Source organism: Nelumbo nucifera, chromosome 3, assembly GCF_055504915.1.
Source record: "Nelumbo nucifera cultivar China Antique chromosome 3, China Antique-T2T, whole genome shotgun sequence".
NCBI classification, from domain to species: domain Eukaryota; kingdom Viridiplantae; phylum Streptophyta; class Magnoliopsida; order Proteales; family Nelumbonaceae; genus Nelumbo; species Nelumbo nucifera.
Window position 1 is genome coordinate 107226901 of NC_142651.1, and position 15923 is coordinate 107242823.

General features: G+C 37.7%; 1 protein-coding gene and 1 non-coding gene across 5 annotated transcripts; one reads left to right on the top strand and one right to left on the bottom strand.

Moving 5' to 3' along the window:
- Positions 1-2761: 2761 nt before the first annotated feature.
- On the top strand, positions 2762-2835 carry TRNAV-UAC (transfer RNA valine (anticodon UAC)). Its single transcript has one exon. It is a non-coding gene; the product is annotated as a tRNA-Val (tRNA).
- A 7784-nt stretch (positions 2836-10619) lies between these two features.
- Positions 10620-15539, bottom strand: LOC104598760 (uncharacterized). 4 transcript variants are annotated; one of them, XM_010260961.3, is made up of 9 exons: positions 15101-15539; positions 13329-13856; positions 13076-13141; positions 12819-12985; positions 12210-12366; positions 12080-12122; positions 11511-11935; positions 11295-11399; positions 10620-11189 (listed from the first exon to the last, which is right to left on the bottom strand). In XM_010260961.3, exons 1-9 carry the CDS (start codon positions 15230-15232, stop codon positions 10887-10889), a joined length of 1926 nt encoding a protein of 641 aa, XP_010259263.1. In that variant the 5' UTR covers positions 15233-15539; the 3' UTR covers positions 10620-10886. The 4 variants fall into 4 exon arrangements, with proteins under 4 accessions (XP_010259263.1, XP_010259261.1, XP_010259262.1 ...); XM_010260959.3 differs by having other exon boundaries at positions 12032-12122; positions 15101-15537; XM_010260960.3 differs by having other exon boundaries at positions 12080-12125; positions 15101-15464.
- Between the last annotated feature and the right edge of the window lie 384 nt (positions 15540-15923).

The window sequence follows — 15923 nt, forward strand, 5'->3', positions numbered from 1 at the left end:
CATTGGAAACTTATCGTAATGGCATTTTTACCTAGTGGGCCAGGCTTGGGATTTGGGCCTAGGATTGAAATATAAATATTACATAAAAGACATGGTATTAGAAATGATTTGACCAATCAGTAAATTTTGATGAAAACCCATTTCATTGATTCCTATTTTATCACTTCTACAATGCCATTGATTTGACCAATCAAAGTCGAACCCTATTTTATGTTATACTCTATAAAATATAAAATAACACAAACGTGCGTACACAGCCAAACATCTGAAGCAAATTAACAAATGAAACAATATTTTACGTTCCCACCTTAAACCTTAACTAACATTGTAAACCCTTTCCTATAATTTGATTGTATGCATTGAAGCCAAAAATAAGTAAGTAAAAAAATAAATGTATGCATATGTATGATGTATCTAATAAATTTAACTTTGTGTTCATACAAAACCTTAAGGGTAACTTACACTATCACCCCCTGTCTTGTCAAAAACAAAAAAAAAAAGAAAAAAGATAATTCAATGACCTTAGCTATTTATGAATAATGTTTTTGGCCTCCATTGTCTTCTTGGAACAATTATTCAATAAACAGATTGGACGGTCCAATTCAATGTTTGAACCATATAATCTGTTCAAATTTGTTTTAGTTTAGATTAATTCTAACTCAAATCTGATTTATTGACATCTATATTCTTATCTTCTATCAATGGATCAGATATTGGTTTAATCCAACCCAATTCAATATAAATTTATTATGGATGGACCAGGTCCAATCCAATCCAATAAATGCTTTGGACCATTAAGTCTGGACTGGTCCAATTCAATATCTATTGTTGGTCCGTCTAATCTGTCCAATTTGATACTGATTTGGACAGGATCCAATCCAAAACCGATCTATTGACAACCCTAATGACGATGGAGGGAGAAAACATAGGTCTAAAGAGAATTGAAAAAAAAAAGGTACCTAATAATCAATCAAAAGTAGTTCAGAGATCATCAAGAGCCAACAAAGGTTTTCACCCCTATTTTTTGCTCATTACCCCTAATAAACCTGTTTTGCACGAATAGGGATTTGGAATCGGAATCAAAATGAGTTATTTCGATTCAAACTGTTTGGTTGGGTGGAATTGGAATACCATTCCCATTCTTGCTAAAATGGCATTTCTCCATTTGAGGAAATGGCCATTCCCTGACATTCCCTGCCCTTCCTTTGGAATGAAATCTCATTCCTGCTGATTTTAATTCTCATTCCCATTCCTGTCTGAACCAAACAGATTATGGGAATAGACTATTCCGATTTCAATTCCGAATGACTCTGATTCCGACTTTGACTACAAACCAAACGAACCCTAAAAAATTTTAAAACGAGCTTCAAAGTTTTAACAAATAATTTAAAGAAAGTTTACCCAAAAATCTAAAATGTTTTAACAAAAGAAGACAAGAGAGGTCATTAGATAAGAAAACATGTCTAACAAGAGAGATCAAAAACATTATAAAATACAAAGGGGGCTAATGATAGATTCAATAATTATAGGAGGTATAAAATGTAATTTTCATAAACATAATCCAAATCCCTCAAAAAAATAAACTTAATCCAATTAAAACTTATTTGATGACTTTACACCAATAAAAAAAAAAGTAAATATATTAGAAAATTTTAAAAATAATTCTTATTTATAAGCATATAACTCTCTCTCTCTTGAATTTTATACATATAGTAGTATGAAACCTCTAATTTAGGATCTTACAGTACATTGCAGCTTAAAACTATTTCTTTTAAAATATCAAGAAAAAAATTGTCTCAAATGACAGGACTGAGCATCTAAAAAAATGACACGACTGAACTGTGGGTTATTGTTCAGGCGCTCAGCCCATACCAAAACCATGGGCCATTTACAAATTGCAATGGCCCATACCCAATAAATACAGATGATGATTAGAGAGCAAATCCCGAGCCCGGTCTTCCCTATTACATGCCCTCACGGCAGCTTCGGTGGTGACACCAAAGGCTTCCTCGTGTGTTCCCTTCTCCGCCACTCCATCTCTAACCTTCAGAATCTTTACATCCAAACATTATACACAAAATAAGCATAACTTCATCAGGTTTCATCGACCTAAGCATTAAAACATGAAATGATGTCAAGTACACAAATTTAAATCGGATTTTTGTCAAAACGACTGGTTCCATTTTTCACCAAAATCGGATCTTTGTCAAAAAAAAAAACGTTGATTTAATCTACAAACCATTGATTTGGGTGGTTAAATCGTTTAACGGTTTTGACCATTTTTTTATTTTTATTTTTATTTTTATTATTAGAACAGTCTGACTGTTTGACCCGGGAACCAGACCCCTAATCGATTCGTTATCTGGGTTGGTTTTAAATACTTTGCCCAATAGAGATAATCTTGGAGATACGGACTTTCCAATTCTTTAAACTAGAGATGATAATTTTCCCATTTTTTCTCGATCCCCATAAGGAACCATCTGAATGAGGCAGGGATTGGGATAATTTTCTCTCCACGGGGACGGGATGGGGAAATTTTCATCCCCGAGGAGGCGGGGATCTTGATCCCTGCATTGTGAATTTATGGCAATCTTCGAGGGGATGAAAATCCCCGTAGGGATGGGATGGTGATCCATTGGCGGGGATGGAGATTTTCGCGGGCACTGGGACCCGCCCCGTTGCCCTTTGAACCAATGTTTTTGTTAATTTTGGCCTACAAAAATATTTTATATTATCTTCCCAATAGCAAATTACACGTTCCGGTGCTGTGGTGTAGTCGGTTATCACGTCAGTCTTACACACTGAAGGTCCCCAGTTCGAACCTGGGCAGCACCATTTTTTAATTTCTTTCCACGTTAGCCCACTCAAAATAGTGGAAAGTTTTGGATTTTTTTTCTTATTTTTTAGGATCAATGGAATTTTTTAGGGATAAGTACACTGTACTCCCCCCAAGTTAAATTAGTCTAGTATTCTTTTAGCTAATTTTTAATTGTTTTAATAGTAAAATAAGTGGCCAAATCCTGAAATTCCAATAAAAAAACGTTCAAAAATCCAGCCGAAATAAACTTACCTGATTTTTTTGTATTTGGTGAAGTTTCACAAAAAATTCAGAGTCATGCTTAGTTACTCAGTTGGGATGAACCGATGAAATGGATGCATTGGACAATTAATGGAAGGGATGTCCATGGACTTCACATCTATGTAAATAACTAAATATTGTCCAGCGCTAGTGGGGATCCCTTCTTCCCTTTAAAGCTCCAATGTTCTGACCTGTGATAGACATCTCCAACCACTGCTCTTCTGCTCCTGTGAGAAATGAACTCTAAGAAATATCGCCGTCGCCCTACAAGTTTACTAGGGAGTATCAATTGGACCGGATTTGGTCCAATCCAATTCGATCCAATATGACTCCATTACGGATGGATCAGTCCAATCCAATTCAATGAATACTTTAGACCAGTCCAATTCAATGTCTAGACCATCCAATTTGTTCAAATTGGTTTTACTTTAGATTAGTTCCAATCCAAACCTAGTTCATTGACACCTGTATTTTTATTTTCTATCAATGGATTACATATAGGTTCAACTGACCCAATCCAATATAAATCCTTTTCAGATAGATCAAGTCCAATCCAATCCAATCCAATAAATACTTTGGACCATTAAGTCTGGAACAATCCAATTCAATGTTACCATGCAGATGATCCATCTTGAGATAACTAATTTGACCCGCTGGTTTGGCCAAAAAGGCCCAAATATAGCCCTTTTCTTCCTCAAGCAGATACAATAGCAACCCTTCCATCTGAATTATGACCCTTATTTCCTATGCCCATGGTAATACCTACATTGTTTTGTAGGAAAGAAATAGTGGATATTGTAATCAATTTGGGATTATTCACCGAACCTTTCCTATCTCTACCAAGGACAACTAGGTCCAACATTTTGGGCCAGGCTGATCCGCCAGTCAACCAGTTAGGCCTAAGCCCCAGTACCCCCGTATGGGGCCTAACCGCCTAAATAATCTGGGCTAGACCTGGCAATTGGGTTGGGCGGGTTGGGTTATCAAATGCTAGACCCTAACCTTAAATGTTCAGGTTAGGATTGACCCATGGGTCATTTCAGGTCATCCCAAAAAATAGCTGAAATTAAAAAAAAATAAAGAAAAATTACATGAAGAATGCCAAAATTAAAGGAATTAACCTTAAAATTCCAAATATAAAATAAAACAAAACTTGAACATTTAACAATTTAAAGAGTAAAGACTAAATACAAAAAAAAAATTAAGAGTGGAAAGTTCTAACAATTTATAATAGTCTTAATTAGACTTAACAATTGAGTTAACGATTTGACCCATGACTCAACCCAATTTTTTTCCGGGTTGAATCGGGTTCGCGGATTGGATCAACGTTTTACCAGGTCTAATATGGGCAAAAATTGCAGTGCTGAAGCCTGAAATAGACTTTGAACGGAGGCCTATTACATTGTTTCGAGAGTCTCAAACCTCCAATTTCCAGTTTTCCAATAGCCCTTTCTATGCTCCCACCTCACCTCTCTTTTCATCTCTTACCCCTTTTATGAAGTATGAACCTTTTTCCTCTCTCTCTCATATGTTCCACGAGAAAAAAGGAATCCTAATAACAGAAGTAAGGATATAATTTTTGCAGGGAAAATTACTTTCATATTGCTTGATTTTGTTGCAGGTAGATTATGTTATTCTTCCCCAAGATGGCACGCCTTTATGAGTGTTCCCTATAAATGCTACAGCATTAACAGTAAGCTTTCAAAGCTGATGTTAAAGATTGCTCTATGAAAACCTTAATTCATCCCCAAAAAAGTGATGGTACTAGCAAAGGCAAGAACGTTAGCACTAAGTAATATCTTTCAATTATCTTTTTTTGTCTACAATGAGGGTGCATGACTGCATGAGTGAAAGAGATCAAATCTTCTTTCTGATTTTTTTTTCTATGAAAAATGAAAAAAAAAAAGATTGCATTTGCATAAGCTCAAAAAATAAATAAAAAATTGCATTTGATTTTTATAGAAATTGTTAGCCCATCACAATCCCCCAAATCCCCTAACCCTGATGGCAGCGAGATTTGATCCTAGGTCTCTTCTAGAAGGAATTAGAGATCCTTCCAATTAAGCTCAGTCCGGATCTATAGACCACAACACATTGCTGACCATGCTCACTCAGCTGCACATTGAGAATATTGGTGACGTAAAATACAATCAATGTTACTGATGTACAGCTGGATGAACATGGCCAACAATGCATTGTGGTCAGAAGATGGGATCTAAGCCACCATTAGTTTAATTATGTAGCTTTAACTATAAAATTAAGGGTCCGTTTGATTGGCAGGAATAGGGGTTTGGAATCAGAATCGGAATGGCCTATTCTAAATCCAACTGTTTGGTTGGGCGGAATCGGAATTCCATTTCCATTCCTACTGGAATGGTATTCCTCCATTTGCGGGAATGGCCATTTCCTGCCCTTCTCTTGGGAATGAAATCCCATTCCTACTAATTTTAATTCTCATTCCTATTTCTATCTGAATCAAACAGAATATAAGAATGAACTATTCTGATTCCAATTTCAGAGAATTTTGATTCCGATTCCAACTACCAACCAAACAGATACTAAAATAATTTGATTTTCTTTTCGAGCGTTATCTTGTGCAACTGTGCCAAGTTATCCCTGGATAAAAACTTTCCCTGCCTTCTGTACAAAGGCTACAATACCAACATTCCCATTTATTTATTAATCTACATAACAAACAGAAAAAAAAAATACATATTGACTAAGAAGACAAAAATAATTATAAGATCAACTTTCCATATCAGTATACAGATCCCTCTCTGAAGACACTCAGAAAAAAAAAACTTTGGCCCTTTATGCTCCAAAGTGGGTCCGTGGTTAATTACTAAAGCGTGTTTTCATTGAGTGGGTGGTTAATAATACTTGTATATTAGTATTCATGAAAGATGTTCTCAATACAGGGTAGGATATGGGTGAGTGAGGCCTGTGTCAAGAACAAATTCCAATTCGTCCGTAAGCAAAGGAATTGGGATTTATTCCTCACAAATACATCCCACCATGTATTGAGATCATTTTTTCATGAATAATAAATACAAATAAGAGAGATGCTCACAATGTAAGGCCAGGACATTCTGTAAGGTTATTGTGAGGAGCAAACAGGACTCTAAGCAAAAAGATATATCTACAAGATCCAATCCGATATCATCAAGTACACATAGTATGACATTATAAGTAGACAGCCTCCTATACTCGGACTCACTCCCCCATTTCACAGAGACAGAGCAAAAATAAATAAATAATGATAATAACCAAATCATACCATCTCTCCCAAGTTCATCAAAATTTGAAGTTTCTGGGCAAGAGGCGTGAGGCGTGAGGCGTGGGCATTGTAAGCAGCCCATCCCATCCAGAGGAGACATCTTGAATTGATTCATGAAAGAAAGAAAGAAAGATGGTGATAGGAGGAGGACCAGCTTGTCCTTTTCTCCAAATCAAAAAACTGTACCATTCTATCTTCCAAATTTCCCCCCTTTCTTTCTCGAGCGTTTGATGGAACTCGCCATGGACCCCCTCCCTGTACCAAATCTTATCACCATCGCATCCATTTATCAAAATGACAATTGAATGAATGACAAATTTGAGGCTGTCATTCAGTAGATGCCTAGATGGGCCTTTTCTTAATTTTATTTTTATTCTGTTTCCTCCCCACTTCTTCATCTCCATCGTCCAACTCCGCATTGCCATCGTTATCCCAACTTTCCAAGGAGAAGACAAAGAAGGTGATGAGATGTGATTTAAATCCACTCCATCACCCACCCAATTCCCTCTCATCTAATCCTGATTCGGATGGTCATTTCACACCTAACCACCTCTTGCTCAATTTAATATGCCTGCTACTTCTTGTCTAGGCCTTTCTCATGTTAGGCCCAACCCAGATTGCAACTTGTTTTCCTGAAGGAAATTAAAAAACAAAAACAAAACAAATGGGCTAGGCTGTAAGGAACTAAATCTGACCTAAGTTTATACGCTTCTGTAAATTGGATTTAACTGGGCCGGTACCTTTAATGGGTTAGAGAGTAGAGGCTATGAATTATCTCATAGGCCCACGGAAAGAAGATTAAGGGTATGAAGAACACTGATAAGTGTATTTCTCCATATTTCTTACCGGAACAAATGCTTTTATTCAAATAAATAATTTATCGAGAAATAGAGGAGACTAGAGATACTGTTTCCGATTTATAACTCAACATTGTTAATTCTTATGGTACGCAAGCGTTCATCTGTAATAGTCAGGGCTCAGGATTCAGTCTTTCAGGGTATATTGTTTCATGGCTCTGACCCATTTAACACAATTTTTTGTACGTCGATGTGTGATCCAATCATATGATCTCGACCGTCTAATATAATATATTTCCAACTATAAAGTAAACTTGTCCCAAGACACCGTTTGGCAAGGTCTTTTTGGGCTCAAATCTGACTTATCAATTAAGGATAATGACAGTAATTTGTCACATGAAAGATTATTTTGGTATATGTTTGGAATATATACCAAACATATATTCATTTTTTAATGTGTGGTTGGAAGTACTATTTTTTAAAAAAACGGTGCCGTTAATTTTGTTTGGAATCATTGTTGCTAGGTAGAACTTTCTTGGAGCTATATCAAAATTTTCTATTTGGTACCTATGCTTTAGAAAACGTTTTCAACACTTGTACCCATTATTCAGTGCCACATCACTGCTCTGGTGGCGTCAATGAACTGCAGCTCCCGATTTTCAAGACATGATTTAAAATACCATTTTTTATAAAAAAATAGTTCCAAACAAATGCCTATTTCTTAGAGCACCGTTTTTTCTGACGTGGCGCCATTATTCCGGTAAACGGCGACGATGCCAAACAGCCGCGCTTAACCCTTCCTATCCCCGAAATAATCCAGGTCGCTTTTTTGCTCGATGGAGGACGCAGACGTCGTCCGAGTTATCAGGGACTGAACTGAAACACTCTTTCCGGACTGATGTGCATATCTGGTCATATTTCAATCTCCGAGAATTCGGAAAGACGCTTGGGTCCTTGGTGAAAGGAGCGAAAGTGAGTTACGCTCCCTCGTACTCGTGACACGTAGGTTGCAACAGAAAATTTTCAAACCGAAGCGTGGAAATTGTCTATAAGTGACTGAGGCTGATTTCTAACCATTTGAAATGGAGCGATATGGGAAGATGCAGCCTACCCTACCTCCAAAGTGGCCCAGTTAGGTAGGCCTACTGGGACACAAATTATCTGACATGAAAAAAGCCTAAGATAGAATGTGGGCTATGTTTGGTTTGAAGAAAAAGAAAGGGAAAAGAATGGAAAGATAAAAAATCTAGACAAGGCTTATTAAGGTTTTCATACCTCTTCTTTCCTTTCCTTATCTTTACCTTCAAACCAAACATAGCCTAAAAGGGTGTTTTTATATGATGGCATTAAATTGTAATTGGTTTTATTTTTTTATGTCATTTGTGAGAAATATGTATTGCCACGTCATATATGAATATCATTTCAAGAAACAGAAAATTTGACGCATCAGAAATAAATAACAATTTATGTTGATCAATTCAAAACATTTTTAACCCGTTAGGTTTATGCGGATAAGGGTCTAAATTTGGAATCGAAATTCAACCGCTTAATTGCAGTTGGGCAAAATCTGTCATCCCATTTTAACTCATTCCAATTCGATTCTCATTTGAACCAAACAATTTATTAAGATAGAGCATTTCTATTTCAATACCAACTGCAAGCCAATCGGGTATTTGACACCGAAATGTTTTTCTACTGTTCCGTTTTTGTTGATGTGGCATGAGTGGTCAAAACAGGATTATGCCTCGGGATTCTCACTTTTATTTTTGTGGTGTAATACTTTTTTGATGTTTATTGAACGAATGAAACATTTCATATAGAAAAACCTTTTTTCGTACAAATTTGCATTCATCAAACCCAAAATACAACATACCAAACACACCCTAAGTTATGATGGTCGATGCCAGGGGATTTTTTTAGAAGCATGTAATATGTATAAGATTAGGTGGGTGAACAGATGGAATCAGATGGTAACTAAGGCTGCATTTGGAATTCCTTATTATTTACCTTCTTAAGAATTCAGTGTTGGACATTTTAACAAAAAAAAAGATAAATTTTTTAAATAAAAGATGCCGAATGCAGCCTAAGCGGATTGCAGATATTAACATGGGAGAGTGACACGTATTAGGAGAAGGTCCCACGTACGGTTCTGTCGTCTGCGGACTGCGGAGGAGCAGAGGAACCTGGAGAGCAAATAGGAATCTGGACCGGAGGGAGAGTGGAGATGTGGAGGAAAGAAAAGAAAAGACTCGGGGAGAGGTCAGAGGGTCTACGTGGATGACGTTATCAACCTCAGTAGAGAGGTCTTATCGAAAGTGACAGAGACTGAGTTAACATCCAGCTTCAGTGGATGACGTGGCTGACAGATCAGACGGCCGAAAGCGACTTCTCCCCTCTACTGTAGACGACATCGCGCGGGAAGCGCGGGGGAGCTTTTTTCCGTGCAAGTTTGCAACCATGTCACACCAAACAAATCTTCGTACCACAGCAACACAAAAAAAATGGGACCGAGAAGCGAGAAAGAAGCTGGAGAGAATCGAAACTGCAGTTCCTTTTTTTTTAATTTATTTATTGTATAAAACTTAAAAAGTTGAAAGAATAATTATATCATGAAAAATAAACTGAATAAAGATCAAAGAAAAGAAATCGTACCGGAGGAAAAAACAGATGCGTTTGAGTTTGAAAAGAGAAGGGAGAAAGGAGAGATGAACTAAGGGTTAATTTTACATTTAAGGTCCTGGATATTTGCTGGTATTTTGCAGGGGGTAAATTGGTCAATTGAATAATTAACTACGATCCTTGGCGTTCTTATGCCGCTACACTGGCTTTCATAACAAGTGAATTTTTTGTAAAGTATTAGTCACCCGAAAAACTGATGTCCTACTCGTGGGTAAATTAAATTATTTATCAATGTCTTGACATCCGTCTCTACCTCCCCACCACTCTTTTACTCGGATAAGTAAAAGTGCACACAAATACTAACACGAATTGCAACTTTTGCCTAAGAAACACTTTGCCCAGATGAATTTATTTGCCCAAATAGGTGAAAACAAAATAGGGCATAACAAAAAAGCCAAAGCTTGGCCTGTAACGACGATTGATCAAGGTCACAAACTGGTGAATGGTGAGGGGGGTAATGATCTTCTTTGTCCTGTTTTTTATTTTTTTCTTGGGTTGGGGCTTAAGCTTGTCGCGTTTAGGGACAGTTATCAAAGAGAATAGGAGATGGGTTTCCTTTCTCTTAGCAAAGTTTCAAGCCAATCAGAAGACTGTGACCATCCAATCCACTCATATGGCTTTGTGCAGGACTTAATTTTCGTCCATACTCAGACACAGTGTTACGAGCTGTCACCTTTTGAAGACTGTTTGACAAGCAAAGAGGCAGTCTATTATGAATGTGATCCCTATAAGAGAGAGAGAGAGAAGGGTTTTTGTTGTTTAACAAAATCCAACAACTCTTTAACAGTAAAAAAATTTTAATCTAACAAACTTTTTTGGATGAAATGATTGATACATGTCAAGAGATGTGGATGTCATACATGGAGATGGCCTTTCTCGTCGATACATCTGACCACACAACAGCAACCTCACCCCACCCCAGACGCCCAAACCCCAAGGCCCTCAATTCAAAAGCTCTTCTTTTTCTTATTATTCAAGATTTACATCCGGAGGGTGAAAAAGAACCAAGAGTCCCTGTCTAAATCAATCTTCTTCTCTGCATCTGTGAATCCTGCTACGAGCTACCAGGACCACTGCCAGGTCCACCAAGTGTTAGAACTACGCCTTGAAGATCATTCTTAAGACTTGAAACCCCAGAAAAGGATGAGTTGGCCCTAACAGAAGACGATGGCTGAATTGGATTTGGATGATCGCTTGTTTCTGGCATCATAAATTTAATTGGTTGATGAGGTCTAGAATATGCAGGTCCTGTGAAACTTGAACTTGGATGTGGCTGTGATTGTGAAACAGCAATTGGACTAGTTAGACATGTCAGATTCTGGTGAGCAGCAGCTACTCTTGAGGCAACCCCAGGTCCCTGATTCACCAAATTGAAATCACTAATATCAAAACAAGGCCTTAAAGTATGGCAGACACTTCTGGGCTTCTATTCTTGACTACCCATTTCTCATTAAAAACTTACAGGAGCAAATAACACCCCTCTCAAGATCTTGCCATTGACATTTGCTGTCATTAGGTATCCTGAATCAAAAGCTCCATCAACTGTACCTCTAACTTCAGCTCCAATCTGTCGAAAGGAAAAATTTGGAAGCGCAACGTATAAGATTAACTAGAACTGGTCTAATAAAGACTTCACACCGGATATTTTACTCATAAAAACCTTCCCCTAAATGCTTACCAAGGAATGAATTGCCCCAGGGAGCTTCTGTTCAGTTGTTAAGTAATGCATTTCTTGCTTTCCGTTACAGGAGAAGTGAACACAATGTTCCGAACCTGCTGAAGTTGGGTGCCTTTGATGTTCACCAATGAAATGAAAATTCTGGGCCCTCTGCATGCAACTTTTCTGATCCATGTCATTGTCACCAATATTACTAGATTGACAATTCATAGGCCTCTGATCTTGCTTCTTAAACAAACCAAAGGGGTGTGGCTTCACAGTAGAGTTGGTAGCTGAGGAAGCGAGTTTCTGAACTGGAGTCTGCTCTTGATCAGATTGGGACGGCGATGAGTGCTGTGACAGTGAAAGAGAATGTTCTTCCTGTTCTGATTCAACATCCCATGTTCTCGAATCACCACTTCTTCTCTTCTTTGAATGCAAGTTATCTGAAAATCAAAATGAAAATAAAATAGTCATGTTCTTGTACTTCCACAGTCATGAGCAAGCTGCTGCAGCAATCAATTAACAAATTAAAGACCAACCTAAACTACATAGAAGAAACTGGCTCGGTTCTGATTCCAGTTCGTTACCTCTTTGCTTCTGTTCCCCATCATTCCCAATAACCATGCATTTCTGCTAAAAAGCAAATAGAAAACATCTTATTTTGTTCTTGCTCAGAGGAATTGGTCTCTAGGAGGAGTTACAATCTGCAAGACTTACCAAATTATTCTCTGCTCCACTTGGAAACCTCCTCTTTTCTTGGTTCCAGTGATTACCAAAGATCTTGCACAGGGAAATGTTGTAGCGGCCATTGGGATGCTCAGCTCCAAGCTGCAAGATGAGTAACTCATTGAGAGGACGTTCATCGTCCCCACACCTGTAAGATTACACCAAGAGAGAAATATGAATGTTAGTGACAGGAATTCTCTCTTTTTAAGGGGGAGCACACCCATCAAAACAGCAGGATCATAACCAATTCCTAGACTCTCATTGTAAAGAAGGAAAGTGAAGGACCTGCCAAAAAACCATCATTCCAAAAACCCAAGTAATTAAATGATCAAACACATTCAGTATTATACTATTATATCCTCCTTTTGAATGAAGATTAAACAAAGATGACCAAAGAAAATTTTTTATTTGGACAAGCCAGCACAATCTATTGAGACAAATTTTGGACCTCAAAGATCTCTTTGGCCAGACCCATGAAGTGGCGAACCTACATACTCCCAGGGAGGCAAAGGTTCCTCACATCCATAACCATGCATCTTCTTCACCAAAAACAAAATTCCGATAACCAGCCAGAAAAATATCAAGAAAAGACTGCATTACCCCCCATATATGGCAATATCTGATCCAGTAACTACGGCTGTATGAGAAAACCTCCCTTGAGGTTGCTGGCCCCGTGTGTCAAGCTGAGTCCATGAACAAGTATTCACATCAAGGATCCAAACATCATTGTAGTAATGCTTATCTCCAACACCACCAATGACATAAACCTGCAAAAATCACAGAGGCAGTGAATTGATTGTTTGTCTGGTTTCCCTTTCCTAATTCATTGTTTGAAAGTTATTTCAGTTTGCCCTTGCCTTTGTTCCAATATTTACAGCAGCATGACCTGCTCTAACACCTGGTGAATACCCCTGAACTGCCAACTGTAACAAATTGGGTATCTTTGAGCACCAAAAACTGAAGTAACATAATCTACTAGGAATGTAATCGGAATTTAAATTAGTTTAATTGTAGCAATTTCAAATTAGTTGATTTACACATTAGAAACAGACTTGTCCATTAACTTTTAAGCTGAGAATGGAATGAGCAAAGGGCACAAAAAAAAAATACCCTGGACCAAGTCAATGTATCCAGATCAAGTATATCAACGTCGCCATGATACCGGTCACCGCAATCACCGCCATACACTAGCAACTTGTTTTCAATTGCAACTGCAGTATGGCTGTCCCTTGGGGCAGGAAGATCACCATTTACCTTAGGAGAGGTCCACTTCATTGTTTTAAGGTCAAGAATATGCAAGTCATTCAAGTAATTCGCTTCCCCTTCTCCACTACCGCCAAATATCACAAGTCTGTCATCGCCAATGACTGTGGCAGTATGACTCTCACGAGGGGAAGGTGGGGTCCCTTCACATTTGGGTTGGGTCCATTCTTTCGTTCTAAGATCCAATATATGAAGGTCGTTTACCTTCTTGGAGCCGTTGGTACCCCCTAAAACTATCATCCTGTGCCCCACAAGTACTGCACTGTGGCTGTCTCTGGTACCAGGCTGCTGACCTGTAGTTACAAGGGTGCTCCATGCCATTGTTTCAAGATCAAGCATGAGAACATCACTGAAATGCAGCCCTCCACAACATCCCTGAAATAGGTAGAAGGAAAAAACAGTAGAAGAAATAAGAATGTAGAATGCAAATGAAAGGTGAACTTTTAGTTCGAAGGAGATCTAGATTTTCTCTGTTCCAGAAGGATCCTAACTAGGTACTTTGCCAGAAAAAAACAGACCAACTCGAATGATATAAATTATTCAACTGATATTCTTGTTCCCAGACCATCCACAGACTGCAATACATTGACCATGATATCTACCAAAATGCCTGTATAGAAGGGGTATCTTGGAATTCTGGTTTGCGGAGAAACTATTGACAAAATAGAAATATGCGGGTAACAGCAGGTAAATAGTTTGAAATCTAGGAGAGGTAAAAGAATTTCAAAAGTACAGAAGAAAGATAGATTAGCAGAAATGCAGAGAATTAAAAGAAAATTACTCAGAAAGATCAGGAAACTACATTTCACGGCCCCAAACAAGAGAGGGACCAGAAACCTGGATTGGAAAACAATACCCATGAAAGAGATACGGCACATTGGTAAGGGGAGATAGCAAAAACGATAGACAAGGAAAATAATAAATATAAAAATAAATCATACAACTAAATAAAATACAAAATAGAAAAAGAAAGTAAGAAAGATCAACTAACCCTCATAGTCATTGATATTTGCTGGAAAAGGGAGAAGAAAAAATTTTATGGAATTTGAACACCAGTAGAAAACTGCTGCAAAAGAATTCCCAAAACAGAAAAGGACAAAGGAAAGCAAGAAATAGATAAACAAACAGAAAGAAGAAGCCAGGAGAAAGATCAAGAGAAAAGGAAGTAACAAAACAGAAAAACTATGCAAATAAAATAAGAAACAAAACAAAACATAAACGAGATGATCATTTGAATGCCACTACTTACCAATTATACAACTCTTAAGAAAATAAGAAAAAAAAAGGACAGATTCAAGAGTTATATTTAAGAGCAACAGACCGTAAGAAGTCCAACTCACCAACCAAAAATGATCCATCTACAGACCGTACTTAAATAAATACAATAACGTAAGAGGGGAAAAAAAAGCAAATTATAGATAAGCAGAAACAAAGGGGGGAAAAGCATCTATGGATAACCAGAAAGTAATTGTTCAGGTAAAACCATGAACCATCCCATACGCAAAAAAAAAAAAAAAAAAAATCAACACTACCAAAAGAAAGAACAGACGACAGACCAAGAGACACGCATTTAAGGAGAAAGAAAGGCAGAGATATTCACGGATTCTCACTATGCATACCCCATAAACGTATACAACTCCATTACAACAGCAAGCAGAGTGCCCCCATCTCTCTGAAGGATTGAAGCCTAAAACCTTAGGATACAGCCACATTGCCTTCTTCGCAGTTTCAGCTCCCAGAGAACACGCCATATCTCTACACAACCTCAGCTTTAATCAACTCTTACACCCCCATCCATAGGTAAAAAGAGGAAGAGGAAGAGGTAGTCAAAAGGACATGAACAAGCGCAAGCGCAAGTGAAATATCAGGTATCAGTGTCTATAGACATAGACAAGAAAAGATAGGCGCTTTCATGTCCAAAGTACTGTGTCAACAAACAAGAAACAGAAAGTGGAGGTGAATAAATATTATATAGAAGAGATTGAGATTGATAGAAAGATGGATAGATACATTAAATATCTATACCACGCTTAAGAAGATGGCCTTCTTGGAAATTAAACAAACATGGATAGGCTTGAAGAATATAAGAAGTGATGTAAAATCATGGGAGTCTGACTGTTAAGACTCTGAGAGAGATAGAGATGGAGAGAGAAAGAGAGTGCATGGGAATGTGTGTGGGTTACCAACATCTCATGTTTCTCCTTCAGTTTTTCTTATTTTAATCTTTATGCTTATTTGTTTTTTTGCTTTTTTTCACTTGTCCAACTGAAAATGATGGAGGGTGGGAACATTGGATTGTGGGAAATGATGGGAGGAGTGTTTGGGGTTTTGAAGTTTGGTGGCGTGGGTTTTCAAGAGAGAGAGAGAAAGCGTCTTTTTTAATAAATTTATGGGGTCTCGTATTGGGATTGATGGACGGGAAGTTCTTTCTCTCACACTCAG

What these genes read in the sequence shown, in the direction of transcription:
- LOC104598760 (XM_010260958.3), bottom strand. Translation starts at nt 15,232, where the DNA reads ATGGCGTGTTCTCTGGGAGCTGAAACTGCGAAGAAGGCAATGTGGCTG. An exon ending in ATACATTGACTTGGTCCAGG is followed by an intron (nt 13,142 to 13,328) that starts GTATTTTTTTTT and finishes AATTTGTTACAG; the next exon opens with TTGGCAGTTCAGGGGTATTC. An exon ending in GTTTCTTCTATGTAGTTTAG is followed by an intron (nt 11,936 to 12,031) that starts GTTGGTCTTTAA and finishes TTTGATTTTCAG; the next exon opens with ATAACTTGCATTCAAAGAAG.